Source organism: Didymella exigua, assembly GCF_010094145.1.
Source record: "Didymella exigua CBS 183.55 unplaced genomic scaffold M421scaffold_72, whole genome shotgun sequence".
In the NCBI taxonomy this organism is placed as follows: domain Eukaryota; kingdom Fungi; phylum Ascomycota; class Dothideomycetes; order Pleosporales; family Didymellaceae; genus Didymella; species Didymella exigua.
The window spans coordinates 35589-58050 of NW_022984846.1; the positions used below are offsets into that span (position 1 = coordinate 35589).

A 22462-nucleotide genomic window follows, 5' to 3' on the forward strand; every position below is an offset into this window, starting at 1 on the left:
TGGAAGCTCTCTTGAAAACAACTTAGTCGTATGTCTTGGTTGTTGGATATAGCAAGATGCGTTTGCTTTCCAAGGTGTCACAGAACACAGTTGACAGCGTGTTGAATTTTGTTTAGATAGCGATTGAGAGTGCAATTCAAGTTGCATTCTGTCTCTCGGAAATCCTAGCCAAGCCTTATGCCGAATCGATGCGAATCCGCCAGATTACTTGGTGGACTCGCCTACGTAATCGTACACCATCCTCACCCTCAGCTCCTCCCCCTTGTTGTTCTTAATCAATACCCTCCTCGTATGTCTCCTCTCCCCGTCAACAACCTCAAAGCCCCAAAGATGCGCCGCCTCCCACTCACCATCCTGCTTCTTTCCCTCAGCCTGAATCAGCCTTCCCTCGCTGTCCCCCTCAATCCACTCTCCCTCTGCCTGCCCGACAATCCCTGACTTTCGCCCTTCTTCAACACTGACCCACCGACTCCTTCCCTCCACCTTACCAAAGAATGAGTCTTCGTTGCTGCGCCACTCCCAGTCAAGAGTGTATTCCTCTGAGGTGCCGGGAATCTTGCCGGCGGTCACAGACTGAGCCATCTTGATCTCGTTGGGTGAGGGTTGCGAGATGGCGATGTGGATCGAAGCTGCAGTTGCTGCTTTTCGGACGAGTAGATTGACGCCTTGGAGAGCGAGGACTTTGCTAAAGTCATCAGAGCAGGCTTTGTTGAGAGTGTATTTGCCGGACAGCGATTTGAGTGTGACATAGGGTGGTGCTGCCATGTTGGATGTTGTGAAAAGTAGAGAGATAGGCCTAAGGTGTTGTCGAGATCTTATGCAATATCGAAATTGGATGTCCCGGAAGTGCACATGTTGATGGATGTTGCACATGATATGTAAACCATTCCTATGTTGGAGCCGCTACTGCCACCGGTGCTGCAATGTCAGGTGGTGTCGTCATCATTCGTGGTTTGATGCTCTGTCTGCCTTGTCTCCACGAAGCTTTAGCGTATGTGCAGCCTTGATATGCTCGTAACTTGGCCTTTCATTGACGACGTCGACCATTCAGACAGAGACAAACACAGGCGTTGATTTGAAACGATGCGATGGCTGCCATGCTCTGACGTCATTCATTGAACCCTCCTGCTCCAGTCTCACCTGGCCCTCAACCATCATCGCTGCAACAACATCTTTCCCAAGCAACGAGTCGTGTATCACAATTACCTGGGGCCAGTCAAGGAAGCGCCTGGGGTACTTGTGGTCACGCTCCATGGGCCACTTCCCGTGTCCCTTCCATCGTGACGATTGATGTCCATGCAAAACTGACCGCGGAATCAGTGCGGCCGAGCAAACTGGCCTAATTGACCCTTTTGTGATTCGCTCAACCCAATTAAGTGAAGTAGTACATACAGACGGCTGAGCAGCTCTGTACGACAGCACTTTTTAAAAAGCTCGACGTCGCAGACATAGAAAATATCCTCAATATCCAGAGCCAGGTCTTTCTGCCTGACATCTTCAACTGGTGCGTCTCGACGCGTTTCAAGATGACCTCCATACTATTGTCCACAATTCTCATTTTAGCAGCATTGATACTCTCGTTTACCAATGCGAGGCCAGCTCCAACACCAAAAACCTTGGCCGGAGGACCAGCAGCAGTGCCCATCCTGTCGAACTGCACCATCGCCAGCCTTGCACCCACATAGACCAAATGCGCAACAAATCTCACGTCTACACAGTAGATGCCAGCGATGATGTCCTCTACTCTGCATACTTTCCTGCGCCCTCGACAGACACTATGGCCATGGCTCCAGCAGTGCTACGGGTACGTCAACGGCAGCCAATGCAGGACGGCGTTCTGGGCAGAGTGCAATTATACCGAGACTGAAAGCACCCAATGGTCTCGACGTAGTCTGTAATGCTTTCCCATTAGCTTGTTTTCGTACGCCAGGTCAATGTCTTCAGAACGTCCGGTATGCACAACTACTCTGGTTTATGACGGCAATCGGCCAAACCGGCAGCGAACTCTTAAGTTAGGTACAAGCGCCTGTTATGGACTACACGGATAGGTGACCTGGCAGCCCCCTCTATATCTGAGCCGAATGACTCAACATAAAATGACATGATCCGATACGGGTGCACAGTAATGATATCGCATGAACTGGTAACGAGCCATCACAACGGACACGCATGTTGATACCTTGCAATGACCGCAATGAGAAATGTAGGATGGTCCTGCATAGGGAAACACAAACGACACTTCCAGCTGCTTCGCCGGCCGTTGCGTTGACCGCTGCCCGGCGTTCAAGATGGCTGCCTAAATATAGCCTCAAGTGACATACACAAGCGAGCTATCACGGGGGGTGGGCTAGTTGAGCCTCCACATCACCCGTCAGGATATCTTACTACATCTGGAAAGTCTTGCCTAAGTCGAATTTGTGGCTCGGATTTGATTTGGATTTTGGAGGCCTCCCTCTAGTTCTTCTGAAATGTGTGTTGCGCATTTCCTTGAGTCTTAAACAGGCAGCGCCGCACCTACGTGCGATCACGGGGCGGCGTGCAAACGGTCACCACAAACAGGCGCTTGATTTTACGACCTCGAACGTCAGCTACAGAGTCCCATGCTCTCTATGCTTATATCCATGCGAGCGACTGACTGGCTTTGCAGTCCTCTGCGCACCCATGCAGCTCACGGCCCGCGGACCTCATCTGATCGGTAAAACCTGCCTTGTCACCCACCCTTCGGACTCGGCGTAAAGCAGCGACCAGCCGTTCCCGGGCGACTGAGTCTGAGCGAGGCGGTTTGAGCGACTCGACCAGAGGGCCTGATTCGCTAAGCCTTGTCTCGGGCACCGTTCAGTTGTCAATCAGTAGCCACTGTTCCTCAAGTAGATGAGACGGCGGCTGCTCATTTCCACGGGTTGCGCTAATACGCCGGTACTGACCTCTTAATAATAGAAGTGATTAGCAGGAGAAGATGCGTGTCCGTTTAATGCGCTTGCTTCGAAACTCTGCACTCTTCGCAATCCGAACACTTTGGTATCTACGGTGATGGAGTCCTGGGCTAGCAAGTTCAGCACGTCAAGCGATCCTGGTGTCCCCGGATTGATTGCATGAGGAGTTAGATTAGTGAGCAGAACCCCAGACATGCAGCTGCACTTGGTCTGACCTGGTGCACTTTTCCTTACTTGCGTATGTCGGGTACACGCTCTGCCTGTCTTGCAAGTGGAGTCTAAGCAGCGCTTGGAGACGAATGTAGACTGATCATCACAGTGTTATTAAGTATGAGCAAACTGCCTGGTGTCCTGATACTAAATGAAGCCGCTGCCTGCGGCGATCTGCAATCTTCGTCATGCTTCCTTCAAGAACTAGGAAGAGGTCAGAGTGGTGCAAAAGCAAAATACCACCCGTCGTAATTCATAATCCATCTGGGTGTCCGTCTATAATGCCGCAGTATGGGCCCAGAGTAATATCTTTGTAACGTTGTGATATCCAGATATCTTGGATGAGATGAGTATGGAATGTACAAACAGAAAGAGGACAGAGGCACCTTCATGCCAACTCTGGTTTGACAGGAGTAACACCCTTGATCTCTCCATGTAGTATCTCGAGTAGCTTTCGCAAAGTATCTGAGCCACTGCTCTTGCGCTTGATTGTCTTGCTATCCTCGTCTTCGCCCTCTGTGTCATCGTCTTGAGTAAGTAGTTCAATGGTCATTCGAAGTTTTTCGCATGCGGCATTCAGTTCGGTGTGCGACAGCTCGAGTTTGTTGTACTTCTCGGTCATTGCTGAGAGTTGGACTTCGAGATCACGGGCATGCTTCTCCTTTCGTTCGCGGAAAGCGCGCTGGGCTGCACGATTTTGTGCTCGTCGACGCTGTAGTTGTCAGCTGACAGGCAACAGGCCTTGGGGAATCACAAACCTACCCCTGATGTAGTGTGGGTCCTTTCGGCAGGAAATGACGCGGAGCCAGTCATATACACGGGTTCGACTTGTTGCATGGGTCGCGGACTGCAGTAGGGGCTGTCGTGGTCGGATCCGTACTCTGAAGGTGTCATTGGCAATATAAAGTGCATTGGCTCATCGACAAATTGGGGGTAATAAGCCTGGTGCAGTGGCGCAGGAAATTGATCGCATGTTGAGGACACCTGGAGTTGTAAGGAGGAGATCTCTACAAATATGTAAGTTGAGCTTACTGGCGAGCCACTCAAGCTAGGTACTTTCGACATCTCCGGCGGACCATCATAAAGAGGGGCATGCTGGTGTTGTGGCGGGATATAGCGGCTTTGCGACATCCAGTAATCGAATGATTGAGAGTCCATGTCGATAGATTTGTAGTTGAGGGGGATGGACGGAGCTTCGCCTGTGGTGATCAGGGATTCACGGATTGATGAAAGCCAGCCAGATGATGAGCTCTGCCACTGATCGCGCTGCTTATCAAGAGCTCTTTAACGAAGGTCGACTACTGTCTGTTGTATGGTATTCGTGTGGCAGACCAAGCTTACACATGTGGGCGAGCTGAGATCTTATACAGCGCACGGAGTGCGGGGAGGTGCACGACCACATCGCAATTGTTCCTGTTCTTTCGATGCGATTGTGCACGCGTAAACGGTCGCGCCTTACCCTAGCTGCTGTGGCTTTCTGCGACGAGGTATGCACACCGCTGTCACGAAAGAGGTAATCCAGCCTTTTTTCGGCTCATGCGCCGGGGACATGGTCTGGGATGCGGGAAGCTCCCCAAAGTTGTTATTCTCGTCCTCGACTGGCTCGTGGAAGGGAGTCACCGGTAGCCCGGTGCAAGGGTCTGCTTGAAGGCTTGAGCTAGTCTCGATCTGGTCTTTGATAATTGTGCCGCTAAAACTACACGCTAAACATGAAGACGCGCACGGGTGGCCTTTAACACGCAAACCTTGGTCACTTCTCGTCTTCGCAATGTTTGGAGGCCACGGAGAATTTCCTGCCAGAGTTGATGGACTTCTGGGTCGCTTGTGCCGCGGCGGGGCACGATTTGCTTCACAGGCGGCGGGGCCAAGAGTTACGCATTGCGCGTATGAACCCAAGAAATTCATGAGAATGTATATTTGGTACACGCCGCAAGTGTCATGGTCAATTGCAACTGAGACTGATATGTGGCTTGAGCGCTATGTGGCTCACTCACCCACGACGTCACAGTGGCAGACGACTCGGGCCTGAGGTTACGTCTGGCTGCGAAAGTGACACTGCATCGCGTGTCCTTGCTGGCTGGGACTGATCAACCGAAGTTTGGTCAGAGTCGTTCACATGCTGTCAGCTGGCCACGCATGGCAGAACACGTAAAGCAGCTTCTCGTAGACAGTGTGTCTTCTTTGTCTGCAGCCGCGGAAAGCCCACATGGTGAATAGCTCCGTGTCTGTCTCTATGTAGTGGAGTGAGTTGTCGTGGGTCTTTGCAGCGGGGGCGCTGATAGGCGAACTGTGGGTGACTCCCTTATACATGCGAAGTCCGCCGTCGGCGAGCAACCATCTTGACCATGTTTCGGTAGCAGAGCCGAATGATCCAATGGGAGCCATTGACAGGACGTGAAGCGAAGGGTCAGTAAGGTTGGCGTGGTAAGGATGTGAACAGCCAGACTTTGAAAGTTTGATGCCCCCGAACTATAGGCGAACGCTCGACCGCTTTTGGCATACATAGGTAGGTAAGCGTAAAAGCGTTCCACCAGAACTGGGAACAGGGTCCTTCTGCTAAAATCTATCTGTTCCCCCATCTACAGGACAGCAGCGATTATGCGACGCATCCCAAACTCACGCGTCGCGTTAGCAACACTCCATGACAAGCTAAAAATCGCGAGCGATGAGTATCTCATGTCGATATCGAACCTGCAGGGGCTGAACATCCTTTCTGTCTCCACGGAAATTGCCAATATGCACTGAGATACCAGCCATGGCATTTCCCGCTAACCCCAGTACATGGTGTTTCCGTCAGTCCATCCAGGTCGAATTGCTCCGCAGCGGGGTCCGCAACGCAGGGTCAAGCGACACTGGAGATTTCGCTGCACTCCTGCAATCGCCGAACGGACGTCATGCCATACCAGCCACAGAAGAATGCGATGGTCGGCCCATGTGCGCAGATCGACTGGACCGTGCTGGAAGACTATGTAATTGGCTTGAGTACGACAGTTTTCGCCATTCAGCCGCCATTTTGCTGGTGCATAACAGCCTCGTCACCCAATCTGTGACCACCAGTCCGCAACTATCAATGTTCCGAAGCTGTTTCGTGCTTTGTGGCAGCCGCATGTACCACAAGCGATTTTCGGACTTATCTTGTGTACAGTCCATGCACCTGACATCTCACAGAGCTCCATGTCTGAAAGTACACACTAGAGGCGACTGATGGCATTCGAAAAGTGTTTCAAGATTGCATTGGCTGATCATCCGATAATTTCCCTCAGTGCTTCTATTGCTGTCGTGCACAGGCTCGTCATTTGTGACTCTAACATGCCACCACAGCTGTTAAATGAAGGGGTGTCCGTTTGTCGGATAGCTCGCTGAATTGTCCATCCAAGCGCTCTGGTAAGCATTCCACCATACGGTTGCCGTACAGTCAGCGTGGACCTTGCACTGCGATTGCATACTGCTGCTCTCTCCACGACATGGATCTGGCGTAGGGCTGTGCCAAGTCCTTTACCCTATATATTATCATGGTCCAAATTTGCTGTAGCGGCATAGGGCTATGCAGGGTCCAACAATTTTGCGGGAGCTACCGATAGGTAGTTGCCTTATCTGTACGCCGTATTATGTACGGCTCGCTTCTTCATCCGGCCGTGTTGCGGCACGACATGGTATTACGAGTCACCCTGTCGCAACTGTCACTACGCATGGTCTTTATCCCGAGAATAGCAGAACTTGTATCAGCAGCTTCTCTGGTCTGTTCGACATATGAACAACACGGTTAAAAGTCCAAGTCAAGATCGGCTCCATTACTGTGAAAAGGTCACGCGCCCCTAGCACTGCGGACATAGTACCATGTCGAACCACCTGCTACCGATCAAAAACATTTCGTCATGGGTGTTGTTATCATCCTATCAAGCAGCTCAGCAGAAAAGCCTGGCCTTCTTGGTTGCGCTATAAATTTGTCACCATCTACACCAGGGCAACATTGTCCAATGTCCAGCAGGCTGACAGCACGAACTTCGGCAAGGCTCGGCTCCGACTTCAGAACACTCGGGGACTTGTATGCAGGCTGACTCAGAATCGCTTCTGCCACAAAGCCCTACAGTTGCATCGTCTGATCTACTCTACCACTCATCTGCAATGTACTACATCACTCAATGACAAATCAGCTACCACGCGTCTTCTAGAAGTCTAGACGCAGTTCTGTCGACCGTTGTGCGTATCTCTTCATAGCGTACCGTGTCCGTGCACCAAATGCGCGGATTCATCAAATGCGCGCATCAACAAGAACGCGTCAAACTTCACACCCATTTTGCTCAACGCCACCATGTCGCTCAATCTAGCCCTTGCAGAGATAGCTCAATTAAGCCCCTAAGGCCACTACACAACGCAAATTGCATAAAAGAAAGCGTATTCAAGCTGAGGGAAGCCTTGCAGTTGAAGAGGGCCAGTGGTTAACTGCTCTAAAGGAGTTTGGAGCGCGTAGTGATGGAAAGAGGGGAAAGAAGCTGGTGCGCGCTGAAGGAGGTGAACCCTCCCAACGACGCTGTGGACAGTTTGTGGTGTTTTGGGCCATAATAGGGTTTGATGGGGGAGGGTCTTGGCAAAAGTGGGCGACTCGCCCTACGAAGGAGCTCGTTTTTAGTCATGCACCGCACTGGCCACCCCCACCAAAATCAATGCGTAAACACCAAAACACCATACTTTGCACCGCGATAACTTTCCCAAAACTTAATATATTTTTACAAACAATGTACAAGGCAACGCGCAGAAAGCTAATGAAGAAGAAGGGGCGCGCTCCTACTATAAAAAAGACGTCGCGTTGTGAGTTAACTGCGATTGAGCGCGCGTTTATTGCGGGCGCGTGCATCGCAGGCAGTCTATCACACAACAATTGCGCCAACCTCTTCCCCCCCAGCGTCGCCAGCAAGTCCATGATTACTAGAACTGTACAGCGAGTTAACGAGCAGGCAACTGAACTAAACACTACAATTATCAACCCTTGCTGCTACGAATTCGCGTCTACTAGAGGCGCGCCGCAACTGCTTGACGATGAGCAACGCGCTCGCGTTGTGGAGCTCACTATTGCGTCGCAGGAGAGCCAGGAGAAGGAGAGCTGGCAGGCCATCAAGGATGGAGACTTTGTGAACACTGGCCTGCCAAATTTCAGTGTATCGCTTCACGAAAATATCATGTACAATGCTGGTTACGCGCGCCAGCGACCAGGCTGGAAGCCACCTCTCAACAACGAGCAGAAGCGCGAGCGTTTGGAGTGGGCGCTTGCCCACAACCCTAATAAATACGAGTATGGAGATAGTAAAGGATTCGATTTTACTGAGGTTGTGTTTACTGACAAGACTCCAGCTCGCATTGGTGAGGAGCGCGGCATGCAGAGGGTATGGTGTAGGGATGGCAAGCAGTACGATGAAGGAGTCAAAAAGGATCGCAACCACCGCGCTTGTTGCCTACAATTCTACAGAGCCTTTCGTTATAACTATAAGGGTCCTTGCTATACCTATTTTAAAGAGACAGCAGCACAAAAACAGTCAGCAGAGGAGGCGTTAGCGAAGGAGAATGCGCAGCGCAAGCACAACAACAACACACTCCAGGGCAGCGCGCGCAAGGCACTTGCAGTAATGCGAGAGAGCGTGTTAATCACTGTTACAACACTAGAAAGAAGCAATATGTACCCTCTCAGCATGACTATAAGCGTGGGGGGCGTGATAATGGGAGTGTTGATGGGTACAGGCATCGCGAGGGTGCACTCAAGAGCATTACCCCATGGATCAATTCACTCAAAAGGAAGGGATTACGCTGTGTACTACTACAGGATGGGGCTCCAGCTCACAAATCACGAATAGCCCGCGATTACTGTACTGTAGAGCGCATAGAGCGCATGTGGTGGCCCGGCCACTCACCCGACGTTAATGCATCCGAGCATGCCTGGCCATGGATTCGACGTCATGTGACTCAGGATTTCACGCCAAGCTGCACTGGGATAGAGTGCAAGCGACAGTGGGAGGAGGAGTGGGATGCGATACCTATAGAGGTGATAAATAAGTGGGTGATGAGTATACCTGAGGTGGTGAGACGTATCATAAAACATGGCGGCAACAACGACTTTCACGGGTGACTCAACACCGGAAAATCTCAGAATAGCGGCAGCAGTATACAATTGAATACCCTCATCAATTTCAGCTTAATTGGTTATGTGGTTGTGTTGTTATGCATTGATTTTGTGAGGCAGCTCACCAAATTGGGATGCGCGATCACATTTTAGTTGGGGTGGTCAGTGCGGTGCATGACTAAAAACGAGCTCCTTCATACACCTACGTTATCAGGAATGGCGGCTGGAGCATTTCCTAAGCGCGCATATGGTACCATACCCGCGCGCGTAGTGACAGCTCCAGTTTTCGAGCGGCTCAACGAGTGCCTCACCGCTCCAAAAGCACGACTGAATGCCTCTTCAATCCGACAGAAGTAATAAACCACCATTTAAAGGTCACCACGAGTGTCTGGTAGCGATATTGCCAATCATTATTGTCAAAGCTGAAGACATCTTCTACTCTGTGATCTATTACATATATACCGCGACAATTGTCAAATCTCCGTCATGAATCTCCTCAAAACAAACACATTTGAGATAGTTCAAATTCCACGCTCCCGCTCCACACTACCATATGCGATCCTCTCGCACCGCTGGGAGGCTTACGAAATCATGCTCGATGACCTCGCTACCCTCCGGCCTGCGCTGCTCAAATCGTCAACAGATATCTCACCCAACCTCCGCGCCAGCGCAACCAAAATCTGCGGCGCTTGCGCCCTAGCACATCAGCAAGGCTTTGACTACATATGGATCGACACCTGCTGTATCGAAAAGGACAAGAGTGAAGACTTGCGGTACGCGTTGAACATGATGTTCAGATGGTATCGCAGTGCGGCGGTATGCTACACGTACTTGAACGATGTGACCTTTGAGAGTGCGAGCGACAAGATGTTTACGAGCGATCGACCCGATAGAAGAGGACGTCCCAGTGAGTGGTTCGAGAGGGGATGGACACTGCAAGAACTGTTGGCGCCACAGAACATGCAGTTTTATGATAAGCGATGGAAGTTCATGGGGACGAGGAATGAGCTCGCGATGGTTGTCGGAAAAGTGGCGGGGATCAGTCCCGAGTATCTCAACGGACGGCAGAACTTGAACGAGGCGAGTTGCGCGACGAAAATGAGTTGGATGGCTGGGCGTGTCACGCAGAGGGTAGAGGATATTGCGTACAGTCTCATTGGGCTATTCGATGTTTACCTTGAGCCGACATATGGCGAAGGTATAAAGGCCTTTGTCAGGCTTCAAGAGGCTATCATTGAAGAGTTTGGTCGTTTCGACGAATCTCTGTTTGCTTGGGAACGGCCAAAAGACTCGATACTGAGATGCTATCGGAACCAGCCTCACGCTCACCACTTCGAACACAATAAGTGGGGCCTCCTAGCGCCTTCGCCAGACTGCTTCAAGAGCTCATACGACGTCTTCATCCAGAAAAATCTAGTCACGATGAGACCTGAAGGTGGCTTTAGAAAGTCTCATCAAGGCCTTTTTTTTTCCGTGCCGTCCAAAGATGTGTACCATAGGCTCGGTGGTTCGCGCAACGAAATCAGTCTGCCGTTGAATTGCTGGAGGATCGGTAGTAGTGGTTTCCCCGAAACAATCGTCCTCAAGTTGGCTAGGATTGCGGGTGGCGAGATCTTTCGGACCCAGTGTGGCCATCTTGGCTCACAGAAAGGTGTTAAGATGAGCAGCAAGAGAGGTGTTGTCATTGCGGTTGCTCAGCCGCGTCTTGGCCAAGTTCGATTATGAAGCACTGAATTCGAGTGTCTTGAGATCAGCTCCAATGTCTTTTCTCAGCCCGTGAGTCGAAATGCCTGCCCAAGCTGAAAGCGAATTATGCCAGCCCTCATATAGATGCTGGACTCTTCGGCTTCGGCCGTATCAGTGAGCTTGAGAGCTTGTCCTCGAATGTATTGCGAAGCGCCGGACGCGGCACTCTTTTGCTCTGGAACAAGGACTGGCAGCGAGGTATATTCCTTGGGAGCATATGCTTTGATATAGAGAGCAGTGATTTCGAAGTTCGCATTAGACTTCGGATCGTCCTTCATTATGGATCATCCGCTTCAGAAGTGCCCAACATGCATGGGACCAGCTGAAGAGAAACATGAACATCGGCATTATTCATTTGGAATCGCACGTTGGATCTCGTCCTTCGCCATACCTCTGGAGCACATCAACTTGACATGAATGTCCGCACAGTCAAGAACACCATCGCCTTAGTTGTCGGCCTGTCCTTGAATAATTTTCAAACCCACCTGGATCATCAGTCGATAGCTCGATCCAATGCCTGCACGTTTGCAAAATCTCCGTCCCGATTTGCATCGCTAGAAATAATGTAGATTTCCACCTCAGAGTGCGGTAGTGTCGGAGCATACTGGGATAATGTTTGTTCTAGGCTGTAGTCAGCTTCGTGTCGCAAGTTTGCGGTCCAGTTGTCGTAGTGTTTGTAGCTACAGAGTTGAGCGGCGAGCAGACTGCGAAAGGTCCAACTAGCATTTGCCGATAGGTTCAGGGAGTCAATGGAATTGCGAAGTACATAATGATTTTCCTTCGGGACTAGGTCAGTCGAGAATCCTTGGTGAGTGTGCTCGATGAGCTAGCTGCTCGATCATGAAGCCCTAACATAGGGCCTATGAGCTCAGATATCATCAAACTCCGTCGATTCCGAAGTCGAGTGAAGCTGCACGACACTAATCAGGATGGCGATACTGAACAAGGATTGTGCCTGTGGAGCAGTCGGGGGAAGCACCTGGCTGTGTAAGAAGTCAGTACGATTACAACGCTTCCTTTGGCAGCGTGTCCACAGTGAATAGGTCCGCCTTGACACATTGGTTGATGAGAGCAGGTCCTGGAATGGAGGGGGCCAACCGCTAATGTGCGGTAGGCTGCATATTGAACGTTGGCAAGCGAGCCGGAGGAAGTAGCTACAGAGGACCGAACAGCGGAAAACCACGACTTTTGGTCAAAAAGACCGAGGTCCGAGCAATGGAAATTGCAAGGGTACTAAACTGATAGTCAGAAAATCGAATGCTTGACGACGCTCAGGATGCGATTGGGACTAAAACGCAAAGAACCAACTCCGATGAACGCAAATCACCGTGCCGTGCCGCTTTACATGTGCGAAAGGTGTGCCCAACGGCTGTCCGAATCTACTTCGCCTTCTACACTGTACAGCTGTTAGCAAGCGTCCACGAAGCCAAATCACCATCCTCTATCTCACACCTACCTCGCTCAATGACTGCGTGCCTAAAAGACGGCTTGCCTTACCAATCATAGATCCAGCCACTGTTCGTCTCCATGAACTCCTGACACGCCTCCTTCAGCGCCAGATTCGGTCTGAGCTCACTGATCTTCAGCGGCTCTCGCGTCAAGGGGTCCGTCGGACTGCGCTTTAGATGTTCGATGAGCGTCGCCCTCTCATAACTGCGCCCATTGTTCGTGACCACAGGATCGTGCATAATCTCAAACGTGATACCATCCACTAGGTAGTCTGGCACCTCGCGCTTCTGCTGACTCTCGGGGTCTGAAATCGCAAATGATGTACGCAAGTCGTCACGCTTCTTCTCGAACTCTTGCCGGCGGTCTTCCTTCTCTTCGCGGCCCTCTGTTCGGCTTATTTCGCCAGCCTCCATGCGTGCGTCGACTTGGTCGAGCTCGTTCTTGTGGTCACGCTCGAGCATCTCCTCAAGGTCGGAAAGGAGGTTGCCTCGCCGCCGTATGCGTTCGCGTTCGCGGATCTCCCACTTGCGCTTCTTGCACTTCAGAACGTGCTGGGATATCAGGGCGGCGTTGGAAAAGGTGGTCTGCTGCGTGGACTTTGTGCAGTACTCGTAAGCTTTCAGGGCGCTGGAGAGGGCTTCGTTGGGATGATTGACCGCGAGTTGGGCTTGCGCTGGGGGTCGTGTCAGCCATGTCTTATCTCGCTGTCATGGGTGATGATGAATGTACACAGCAGATGGAAGGCTTTCATGTTTTCTGGAAGCTGCTCAATACTCCGTATGCAGTCGTCTATCACGCCCTCCCACTTCTCGAGCTTATTTCTCGCCATGGCACGGTTGGTGAAGAGCAAGGGGTTGCTCGGGTTCTTCTGGATGGCCTGCGAGTAATACGTCTCGGCGCCTTCATAGTCGCCGTTCTTGAAGCAAGTATTCCCTTGCGCCTTGAGCTGCTCGGCAGCATACTCATTACCAGGTGGCATGGCTGCGAGAAAGCAAGGTAGACTTGCTGTGGGAAAGCTGACAATTGCAATGGCAGAGGGTCTGTTCTGAGCGCGGAAGAAGCGGCACTCCGATTGGCAACTGGGCACAATGCGGGGCGCCGTTTAAGAGCCTCGGGCGGCGTGGAAGTTTCCAGACGGGTGCCGATGTGAGCAGCACGGAAGCGTCGGCGCGAGGCAGAGAGCAGTTCTGGTGCTCCCGCTCCATGATGGTAGCGTAGTGCGTGTGATGACAGCAGGTCAATAGACGTGTGATTGCTGCTCGCTTTGTTGGGTGGAAGCTGTTCAGGATCTGACAGCGGTCGCGTGCTCCAGACGGGTAACAAGCAACTTCAATACATGGAAAGATGCACGGAACGAGATGCACGGAACGAGAAAGGAAGTAGAATTCAAGTCGACTGATGTTCTCAATTATTTATGCTCACGCTGGCCGCGTGTTACTATTTCTCGAGTATAAGTCTGGACGCCAGACATGCTGTGATAGTTGAAGCATGTTTTGATACACTTTTTCTTTTGTCTTTGCGGCATTCATCCTGAGAGCTGCTGTCTGAGCGGATGCGGACGCTTAGTCCCAATCTTCTCTGTTTCCAGATTACTCTTCGAGTCCTTCCGGTAGAGATTGGGATAGCTCTTCTGTCTCCGTAGCTCGCCCTCTTCCTCTTCAGTCTCCCGTGGCCGACTGGGTGGCTGGGCCCTCTTCCTCAGCTCTCTCACCTCTGATTCGCTCGCATTCGCCGCCTCACTCATATCGTCATCGTCGTCCTCGAAGATAGGACTGCCTGTTCGTTCCCTGCTGCCGCTGCGATTTCGTGCCCGACCACGAAACGTGTGGTCCGGTTCTGCGTCGCTGCGCCGCCTTTGCTTCTTCTGCGCGGCTGGCGGTGGTGTCATGCTCGCGGATTCCGAGTCGCGGTGGTGGTTGCGGTGGTGGTGTCGGTGCCGAGAGCCGCTGTCGCGGTCGTGGCCTCGAGAGGGCGAAGCTGCTCGGGGTGGAGAGTGTGAAGACATTCGGCGCCTCTTAAGACGACCGCGTTCTTCTGCCTCTGCATCTGTGTCTGAGTCTGCATCTGCGTCTGCGTCTGCATGTGGCTCGACGATAGTCGGTATGCCTGAATACGTCTCGTGCTCTGCGTGGACTTTGCTCGAGTCTGAGCCCTCCCGGGCGTAGGACGCTGTGGTTGCCAACATGCCGTCGAGGGCAAGCTTCAATGCCTGGGGCAGGACTAAGTTTTGATCAAACACTTCATGCGCAGATGTCTAGGGTCATCGAATCAACTGCTGGCCAAAGAGGGGAAGCATTAGTGCCATGTGCGACGGGCCGGTTGGGAAAGAACAGGTGAGCACACTTCCATGGTTGAGGCGTCTCAGCTGGACGTCATTCGCGCGTGCTTGCCGGATGTGGCTGGTGCTCACGCGGTTGGGCGGTTGCACTATTGACGACAACCCTAGCAGTGCGAACGAGTGACGAGACGCTGCCTCGAGTGACAGAAGGTCGAAGTATTGAAGGAGGTCATGTGTGTAGTCTATTCGTACAACAGAACAATCTAGGGCTAGGTTCCAGCTCTTCTAAACGCCAACTATGTAGTGATGATGCCTCGTGCGCCGCCCAATATGTACCTAGAAACAAACGCTACAGATGAGGGTGACTATCGAATGGCAGAAGGCTCAGGGTCATCATACTGCCGCGTCTTCTCGTCGCCGCTCGTGCTATCGTCGGTGCTGGCTTCCTCTGACGACTCAGAAGTGGTGTGTATCCTCCTGCTTCGAGCATTCATTTCCTCGGCAGTCTCGTCGAGGGCCTGCATCTCCTTCGTTCCCTTTCCTCTCCCAAAGAAATCGTCTGTTTGGAGGCCGCGCACATCCTCGTCCCGCACGCCTCTGCTGCTCCGCAACGAGCCGTCTGCCTTCTTGCGCCTGATGTATTCCCTGACGGGCCCCATGGCAGCGTCACGACAGGCTTCCTTGATGTCCGAACCGGACATGCCGGCGGAGATGCGCACGAGATAGTCAATGTCAAAGTTCTTGGCGTCAATTTTGGTGCCGCGGAGGATGAGGGAGAAGATGTTCTTGCGCTGCGAGGCGTTGGGGAGGGCGACGGGAAACTTCTTGGGCATGCGGCGCAGAATGGCTTCGTCGATGTCTTGGATCCGGTTCGTGGCGCCGAGGATGCATATCCGCTGCGGTGTGTTGCTGCCGGCGGCTGTGGAAGACGCGAGACCGTCCCAGTGAGTCATGAATCTACACCTCGTCGTCAGCGTGCGGATTGCAGCAGCAGGCCATGTGTGACTTACTCGGCCTTGACCATGCCGCTCGCCTCGTGCTCGCCGCTCCTCCGCTGGCCCAGCACTGCATCGATCTCGTCGATGAAGACGATGCTCGGCTGCAGCTTGCGTGCCAGGCTGAAGACGGCGTTGACCAGCTTGTTGCTGTCGCCGTACCACTTTTCCGTGAGCGTCGAGATGTGCAGGTTGATGAAGCAGGCGCCCGACTCGTGTGCGAGAGCCTTGGCCAGCATCGTCTTGCCGCACCCGGGCGGCCCGTACAGCAGCACACCGCTGGGCGCACTCAGCAGCGACGACGAGTGCGAGTAGAGGTGCGGCATGGTGAGCGGGTAGATGACCGACTCCTTCAGCTCTTCGATGATTGCATCCAGCCCGCCGATGTCGTCAAACGTGACGGGTATCTCCTCGGGCGCAACGACCTCCATGGCGATGGTCTGCTCGTAGCTGTTCAGCACCAGCTCCTGCATGCGCGGCCGCCGACCCCGCGCGTCCGCCTCGTCGTCGCTGTCCGAGTCACCATGGCTGTTGCGCCGCTTACTGCTGAGGATGGCGTCAAGCTTCCGCGTCGCGGCGGCCGATTTGGCGCGGGCTTCTTCTTTCTGCTGGGCGTCGGGGTCGAGGCGCGCCAGGAGATTGCGGATGACAAAGTACGCTATCAGCGGCTGGAGCGGTGGTCAGTACGGGCAGAGACGCGCGGGGGAAGGTGCGCCTGTACTGCTGCTGCCGCCATCAGAATGTCGGGGAGATAGCCGGTGAGGCTGCTCTTCTTGTTGGACGCCATGCTGGTCGGCGGTCGCCAGGTATGGTGCGGCCAGGGAGAGAGAGATGTGAGGGACAGAAGGCGAAGCGCAGCACGGGTGTTGAATCGCTAGCACTCGCGGGCCATGGATGCGCTGGTCGTTCACCCAAAGTCCGCGAACCGGTCGGCGTTCGCCTCGGTCTCGCCGCGTGCATCGCCGCATTGCCGCATCGCTGCGTCGCCGCCCGCATAGAAGCTGCACCTCCGCGCCGTCACACAGAATCATACATATACATCGCAGCATTGCAATGACAGCCCTATACAGGCCCGCCGAGGCCATCTCGGTCCTCCGGTCGTCGCTGCTGCTCCCGCGCATGCAGCCATCATCCACACGACGCGCCCGCGCTGCCTTCTCCACCACTCGCAATGCACACGCCAAGGAGCCCACCTTCCCGGGCACCCCATTCCCAGAGCCCGCACGGAAGTCCATCACGCTCACGGGCGACACGGGCCGAGTGCGGTGGACTGAACTATCGCCAGGCGAAAAGGTCGTGCGCACAACGCAGCAATCATTCAACCTACTGATTGTAGCGGTTGGCGTCATAGCGACAGTATGAGCTCTTGAGTCTCTCCAAGCGCACCCAGCTGACCAGTCCAGGGCGGCGTAGCATACTTCCTCTTCAGCGACGTCTTCAGCCCCAACTCCAAAACCGCCTACTTCAACGAAGCCACTACGAAGATACGGCAAGACCCTCGGTGCCAGAAGCTGCTCGGCGAAGGCTCCCAGATTGCTGCATTTGGCGAGGGCTCGTGGAGTCGCTATGCGAAGAACCGCTTCATCAGCAGCACAGAAGAGACGGACAAGTGGGGCACAGACCACTTGAAGTTTCGCTTCTTCGTCGAGGGCAATGGGAAGCAGGGTGTTGTGCACGTCCATCTGATCAAGAAGCCGAGCATGGCGACGTATGAGTATGCCGAGCTCACAGTGGATGTCAAGGGGCATCGGAGCATTGATCTGGCCGCGAAGGAGAAGCAGGACCATGTTGCGCCCAAGATATTTGGGGCGAGATGGTGGTAGTGAAAGCTGTGTTGGAAGTCAATGACCACAGGATCAAACGCGAACCATCCAAATCACCGGCACCACGATGGAGAAACCCGAATACCATGACTCTTGTCAGTACCGCACCAGGCACCACGTCACTTGTCCGTGCCTTCTAGCTGTAGAGAATCACCAGCAGCCTGCGAGCGTCGGGGCTGGCGTGGTGCCTGCAGTTCCAGTCGGGCAGATATGAGAGGAGTGGACAGGGTTGGCTATTCCACCCTTTATTATCTTCAAGGGCTGTAACCACCTGTCTGCCTAGCACAGGGAGGATACAATACCCTAGGACTAGGTTATTGCAGTCTCCAAGAACAGCTAGACCACAAATAAGCTTAGATTCTAGTAAGTTAGTGTGGAAGCTGAGCAGTCTCTAATTGTTGATCAAGTGTGAAGAAAGTGATCAAGTTCCTTGTTCTATCTACGGTGCTGAAGAAGCAGAATATATACACCAATACTCTGTAAAGGAGCTGGCTGCTGAGGGCTAAGTGCAAGTAAAATTCAGATGGAATTGATGCAGGCTCTGGCTCAGAGACTTCAGTGGGTTTTATTCTCTAGCGCGGAGTCTGTATGCCAATACTCTCCAGTGTGGAGCTTAAGTGTTGACAGTCTCTAGTGTGGAGCTTGAGCACCAACACTCTCTAGTGTGGAGTTTTAGCAGCCTCCGCTTGTGCGTTGATTGATTGATTGATTGATTGATTAGTTTAACGTCCTGTGTGAGTCTAAGACTATATAGGACAAGAGCAGTTAGGCTGCTCTAGTAATTTATAAGTTTTTCTGTGTAAGGGAATAGTATATATAGATTCTTAGACATATAGTGAGAGCCTGTGCTCTAGTTATAAATAAAGGAAATTAGTTGTCTATTATCTGCTATAGGTACTACTTGCTTGTGCCTACTCTACTCTCTTAAATAAAAGATAGTGTAGCTTAGATTCCCCTATTTATGTCTAAGAGAAGAGGCATTATTAGTCTTGTCTCCTATAGGCTGCTTTTTATTTTCTTTCTTGCTTCTCTATAGTTTCTACAGCTAAGTAGTAGGTGTTAAGGTGTTTTTGTATATCTATAGCAGTATTTAGAGCTTTCTGTTTTTTATATATTATGTAGGTATACTTTATTATATCTATATCTAAGTTTTAGCTAGTAGTAGGCGCTTATAATTTCTCTTCTAGTGTTTTTTAGCAGCATTATTTTGCTTGTTAGTTTAAGCAAGAATCTTGCTGTATAGGTGCTAGGATTTCTAAGCTTTACTTTTGTAGAGTAGGCCTAAAGTTTGTGTTGCTACTCTTGTCTTACAACAGCTTTAATCCTAATAACGTACTTGACGGGTGAGTCGCCCATATGGGTGAGTCGCCCACTCTGCCAAGACCCCACCAAAACTCAACCCTCTCACACAATGCCACAACAACAACGCGAATCAGGACCTTTAAAGGAAGCTAGAATACAGCTTGCGCTTCAGGCTATTAAAAAAGACGCGACACTCTCCCTACAACGCGCTGCAGCCCTCTATAACGCGCTATACAGAACACTACGCGATTAACACGCTAGACAACCTGCACAAGCAGATTGTATGCCTAAATTAAGGAACCTAGACAAGAATAAGGAGGAGGTGATTGTTTAGCATATACTTAACCTAGACGCGAGAGGGTTTGCACCACAGCTAGCTGCAGTTAGGCTGGCGGATGGGTAGGGTATGCTTTTTTACGTTTTGGCTTATAGCTTCTTAACTAGCAGAGATACGCTTACATAATCTATTATTCGATAGAAGCGCCTAGTATTGCGCCTTCTAATAAAAAAAGAATTAGCTTATTCCGCCTAGTATTAGCTAAGTTATTAACACTACCTAGCAAAGTATACCTATTAATGGGTATGCTTGCTAGGTACCCCCCCTTTTTTAACCTTTTCTAGCCTCTAGCTTATGCAGTTTAATAGTTATAACAAAACCCTCTACTACAGAAATGTAGAGGTAGTTTCTCTCTTTCTTTTAAGCCCTATTTCGCTAGAATCCATGTATTATTGACAAAGTTTTGGGGGGTACCCACAAAGGACGTTGGAGTATACCCATTCCGCCAGCCTAGCTGCAGTGGCTGATATGGCCAATTCTTTGCGCAAAGAGCATAATCTAGGCCATGTTAGCATAAAATAGCCTAACACGTTTGTTAAGCGCCGCCCTAAGCTCTAAGTAAGGTTTAATTGCAAGTACAACTACAAGCAAGCCCTCTGTGAGGATCTAGAGATTATAAAAGGCTGGTTCTGCCTTGTAGAGAATACCAAAGCTAAGTATAGCATCTAGGACCAAGACATGTACAACTTTAATAAGACTAGGTTCATAATAGGCTAGATATTGACAGGAGCAGTTGTTACAGGCTTAGAGCGTTGAGGGCGGCCAAAGGCAGTCTAGCAGGACAATTAGGAGTGGACAACAGCTATCCAGGGCGTAAATAGTACAGGATAGGCCATTCCACCCTTTATTATCTTTCAAGGCCGCAACTACCTCTCTGCCTAGTACAAAGAGGATACAATACCCTATAACTAGGTTATTGCAGTCTCTAAGAACGGCTAGACTACAAATAAGCTTAGATTCTAGTGGCTACAGCACTTTAAAGCCTATACAGGGAGGCGTGCTGTAGGAGGGTACTAACTGCTAATTATTAATGGCCATAAGAGCTATAACTCCCTCTAATTCTAATAATACTGCAAGGAGAGGAAGATTATCACACTCTGTATACCTCCACACTCATCACACCTCCTACAGCCACTTAATGTGGGTTGTTTTGCGCTGTTAAAGAAGGCATATAGGCGCTAAGCTAAAGATCTTATGCGTAACTAGATCACCTACATCTTAAAACTTAAGTTCCTGCCATGCTTTAAACGTGCGTATGATGCAGCAATAACCCTAAGTAATATCTAGGGAGGGTTCAGAGGCGCTGGATTAGTTCTATTTAACCTAGAATAGGTTATAATAGGCCTTGACGTTCAACTGCGCACCCTATCACCACTTCCTGTCTCTAATGAGCCCTAGCAGTCCTGTACACCCCAGAACACGCTAGAATTTAGGTCTCAATCAAAGCTAGTTTAAGAGAAGATTTAAAAGCATACAGATAGCTCGCCTTCCTCTATTGTAAATGCGCTGGAAAAGCTCTCAAAAGGCGCTAAGATGATGGCGCATTTGCTAGTGTTAGTGCGCAAGCAGGTTTCTAAGCTTTAAGATGCTAACAAGGCTGCAACACAACGTAAATTACATAAAAGAAAGTGTTTATAGCAGGAGGGGACTCTAATAGTTAAAGAGGGGGTATAGTTAACTACTCTAGAGGAGTTTGCAGCGTGTAGTAATAGTAAATATGTAAAGAAGACAGTGCACACTAATAAAGGTTAATAGACTGTAAGACACTATAAACAGTGCTAGGAGATAGGGCACAACTCGCGCACATGTTAAAAGAGATCATAGATAGCTCTTCTATACTGTAACACACTAAATTACCATTTGCAGGCCCATAATGGGGTGTTGCGGGCCAAAATAGAGTAGAGTTTTGGTGGGGTCTTGGCAGAGTGGGCGACTCACCCATATGGGCGACTCACCCGTCAGGTACGTTACCTGTTATTACAAGGCTTGTAGTATAAGATACTAGTTGCTTGATTAATTGATTGATTGATTGATTAGTTTAACGTCCTGTGTGAGTCTAAGACTATATAGGACAAGAGCAGTGAGGCTACTCTAGTAATTTACAAGTTTTTTCTGTGTAAGGGAATAGTATATATAGGTTTGTAGATATATAGTAAGAGCCTGTGCTCTAGTTATAAACAAAGGAAATTAGCTGTCTGTTGTTTACTGTAGGTACTACTTGCGTGTGCCTACTTTAGTTTCTTAAATAAAAGCTAGAGTAGCTTAGATTCCCCTACTTGTGTCTAGGAGAAGAGGCATTGTTAGTCTTGTCTCCTGTAGGCTGCTCTTTATTTTTTTTCTTGCTTCTCTGTAGTTTCTATAACTAAGCAGTAGGTGTTAAGGTGTTTGTGTATATCTGCAGCTGTATTTAGAGCTTTCTGTTTTTTGTATATTATATAGGTATACTTTGTTATATCTATGTCTAAGTTTAAGCTAGTAGTATACACTTATAATTTCTCTTCTAGTGTTTTTTAGCAGTGTTATCTTGCTTGTTAGTTTTAGCAAGAATCTTGCTGTGTAGGTGCTAGGATTCCTAAGCTTTGCTTTTGTAGAGTAGGCCTAGAGTTTGTGTTGCTACTCTTGTCTTGCAATAGCTTTAATCCTAATACCTGTTATTGCAAGGCTTGTAGTATTAGATACTAGTTGCTATTCTATAGCTTGTTTTGCTAAGGAGTCTGCTTTTTTGTTTCTAGTAATATCTAGGTATTCTAGGGTCTAGTGTAGGCTAATTGTTACACCTTTGCTGTGAATTGCCTTTACTGCGTTTATGCAGCAGATTTGCTAAGCTTGTCTAGGATTATTAGAAGGAGTTTTTAGCCTTAGAATAGCTGCCTAGTTATCTGCAAAGACTTAGATCTCTTGTGTTGCTGTAGCTATAGAAGCTGTAAACTTTAAGGCTCTTGTTATGCCTTCTAGCTCTTTATTGTATACAATCTAGCCTTTGCTAATATTGTGTTTAGTAGAGTAGATTTCTTTAGCCTGCTGTTTATTGTCTAGAGCAGTAACTCCTATTCCTATTCATGTGCCTTTCTTAATAGAAGAGGCGTCTATATATACAGTGAGTATGTTGACTCCTAGTCTTTATATTATTTACAGTTTGTATTGCTCTACTTCTTCTTCTTTAGAGAGTTTATAAATTTCTGCTGTGTATAATATAGTCTTGTTCTAGGGGCAGAAATAGGAGTCCTACAGGTTTTCTTCTTCTGTGCTAGGAGTAGAATTTTGTATTAATTATATA

The 22462-nt window shown here is 50.3% G+C and overlaps 10 protein-coding genes across 10 annotated transcripts; 5 read left to right on the top strand and 5 right to left on the bottom strand.

Annotated features, from left to right (window-relative positions):
* Positions 1 to 204: 204 nt before the first annotated feature.
* Positions 205 to 765, bottom strand: M421DRAFT_10571 (uncharacterized protein; the record flags this gene model as incomplete). The annotated part of the gene is made up of 1 exon (XM_033587105.1): positions 205 to 765. The coding sequence occupies one exon, from the start codon at positions 763 to 765 to the stop codon at positions 205 to 207; it is 561 nt and encodes a 186-aa protein (XP_033442672.1).
* A 2472-nt stretch (positions 766 to 3237) lies between these two features.
* Positions 3238 to 4707, bottom strand: M421DRAFT_426925 (uncharacterized protein). The gene is made up of 3 exons (XM_033594542.1): positions 4176 to 4707; positions 3906 to 4127; positions 3238 to 3855 (listed from the first exon to the last, which is right to left on the bottom strand). Exons 1-3 carry the CDS (start codon positions 4299 to 4301, stop codon positions 3532 to 3534), a joined length of 672 nt encoding a protein of 223 aa, XP_033442673.1. The 5' UTR covers positions 4302 to 4707; the 3' UTR covers positions 3238 to 3531.
* Positions 4708 to 7292: 2585 nt separating this feature from the next.
* Positions 7293 to 7697, top strand: M421DRAFT_367045 (uncharacterized protein). Its single transcript, XM_033589725.1, has one exon. The coding sequence runs from the start codon at positions 7383 to 7385 to the stop codon at positions 7584 to 7586; it is 204 nt and encodes a 67-aa protein (XP_033442674.1). The 5' UTR covers positions 7293 to 7382; the 3' UTR covers positions 7587 to 7697.
* Positions 7698 to 7879: 182 nt separating this feature from the next.
* Positions 7880 to 8989, top strand: M421DRAFT_78223 (uncharacterized protein; the record flags this gene model as incomplete). Its single annotated transcript, XM_033597393.1, has 1 exon — positions 7880 to 8989. The coding sequence occupies one exon, from the start codon at positions 7880 to 7882 to the stop codon at positions 8987 to 8989; it is 1110 nt and encodes a 369-aa protein (XP_033442675.1).
* M421DRAFT_367052 (uncharacterized protein) lies at positions 8766 to 9305 on the top strand. Its single transcript, XM_033589726.1, has one exon. It carries the CDS (start codon positions 9025 to 9027, stop codon positions 9259 to 9261), a length of 237 nt encoding a protein of 78 aa, XP_033442676.1. The 5' UTR covers positions 8766 to 9024; the 3' UTR covers positions 9262 to 9305.
* A 697-nt stretch (positions 9306 to 10002) lies between these two features.
* Positions 10003 to 10982, top strand: M421DRAFT_426928 (uncharacterized protein; the record flags this gene model as incomplete). The annotated part of the gene is made up of 1 exon (XM_033594543.1): positions 10003 to 10982. Exon 1 carries the CDS (start codon positions 10045 to 10047, stop codon positions 10978 to 10980), a length of 936 nt encoding a protein of 311 aa, XP_033442677.1. The 5' UTR covers positions 10003 to 10044.
* A 1512-nt stretch (positions 10983 to 12494) lies between these two features.
* Positions 12495 to 13429, bottom strand: M421DRAFT_78228 (U-box-domain-containing protein; the record flags this gene model as incomplete). The annotated part of the gene is made up of 2 exons (XM_033597394.1): positions 12495 to 13123; positions 13180 to 13429. 2 exons carry the CDS (start codon positions 13427 to 13429, stop codon positions 12495 to 12497), a joined length of 879 nt encoding a protein of 292 aa, XP_033442678.1.
* A 273-nt stretch (positions 13430 to 13702) lies between these two features.
* Positions 13703 to 14864, bottom strand: M421DRAFT_367064 (uncharacterized protein). Its single transcript, XM_033589727.1, has one exon. It carries the CDS (start codon positions 14633 to 14635, stop codon positions 13976 to 13978), a length of 660 nt encoding a protein of 219 aa, XP_033442679.1. The 5' UTR covers positions 14636 to 14864; the 3' UTR covers positions 13703 to 13975.
* On the bottom strand, positions 14865 to 16630 carry M421DRAFT_367123 (AAA-domain-containing protein). Its single transcript, XM_033589728.1, has 3 exons — positions 16445 to 16630; positions 15739 to 16391; positions 14865 to 15685 (listed from the first exon to the last, which is right to left on the bottom strand). Exons 1-3 carry the CDS (start codon positions 16508 to 16510, stop codon positions 15094 to 15096), a joined length of 1311 nt encoding a protein of 436 aa, XP_033442680.1. The 5' UTR covers positions 16511 to 16630; the 3' UTR covers positions 14865 to 15093.
* Positions 16631 to 16776: 146 nt separating this feature from the next.
* M421DRAFT_10578 (import inner membrane translocase subunit tim-21, mitochondrial) lies at positions 16777 to 17546 on the top strand (the record flags this gene model as incomplete). Its single annotated transcript, XM_033587106.1, has 2 exons — positions 16777 to 17079; positions 17127 to 17546. 2 exons carry the CDS (start codon positions 16777 to 16779, stop codon positions 17544 to 17546), a joined length of 723 nt encoding a protein of 240 aa, XP_033442681.1.
* Between the last annotated feature and the right edge of the window lie 4916 nt (positions 17547 to 22462).

Bases quoted from the DNA above. Each gene is read 5' to 3' on its own strand.
- M421DRAFT_426925 (XM_033594542.1), bottom strand. From the start codon at position 4,301: ATGGACTCTCAATCATTCGATTACTGGATGTCGCAAAGCCGCTATATC. The intron at 4,128-4,175 runs GTAAGCTCAACT...TTACAACTCCAG, and splicing joins CTAGCTTGAGTGGCTCGCCA to GTGTCCTCAACATGCGATCA. The intron at 3,856-3,905 runs GTAGGTTTGTGA...TGACAACTACAG, and splicing joins GGACCCACACTACATCAGGG to CGTCGACGAGCACAAAATCG.
- M421DRAFT_367045 (XM_033589725.1), top strand. From the start codon at position 7,383: ATGCGCGGATTCATCAAATGCGCGCATCAACAAGAACGCGTCAAACTT.
- M421DRAFT_367052 (XM_033589726.1), top strand. From the start codon at position 9,025: ATGTGGTGGCCCGGCCACTCACCCGACGTTAATGCATCCGAGCATGCC.
- M421DRAFT_367064 (XM_033589727.1), bottom strand. From the start codon at position 14,635: ATGTTGGCAACCACAGCGTCCTACGCCCGGGAGGGCTCAGACTCGAGC.
- M421DRAFT_367123 (XM_033589728.1), bottom strand. From the start codon at position 16,510: ATGGCGTCCAACAAGAAGAGCAGCCTCACCGGCTATCTCCCCGACATT. The intron at 16,392-16,444 runs GTACAGGCGCAC...CCACCGCTCCAG, and splicing joins TTCTGATGGCGGCAGCAGCA to CCGCTGATAGCGTACTTTGT. The intron at 15,686-15,738 runs GTAAGTCACACA...GACGAGGTGTAG, and splicing joins AGCGGCATGGTCAAGGCCGA to ATTCATGACTCACTGGGACG.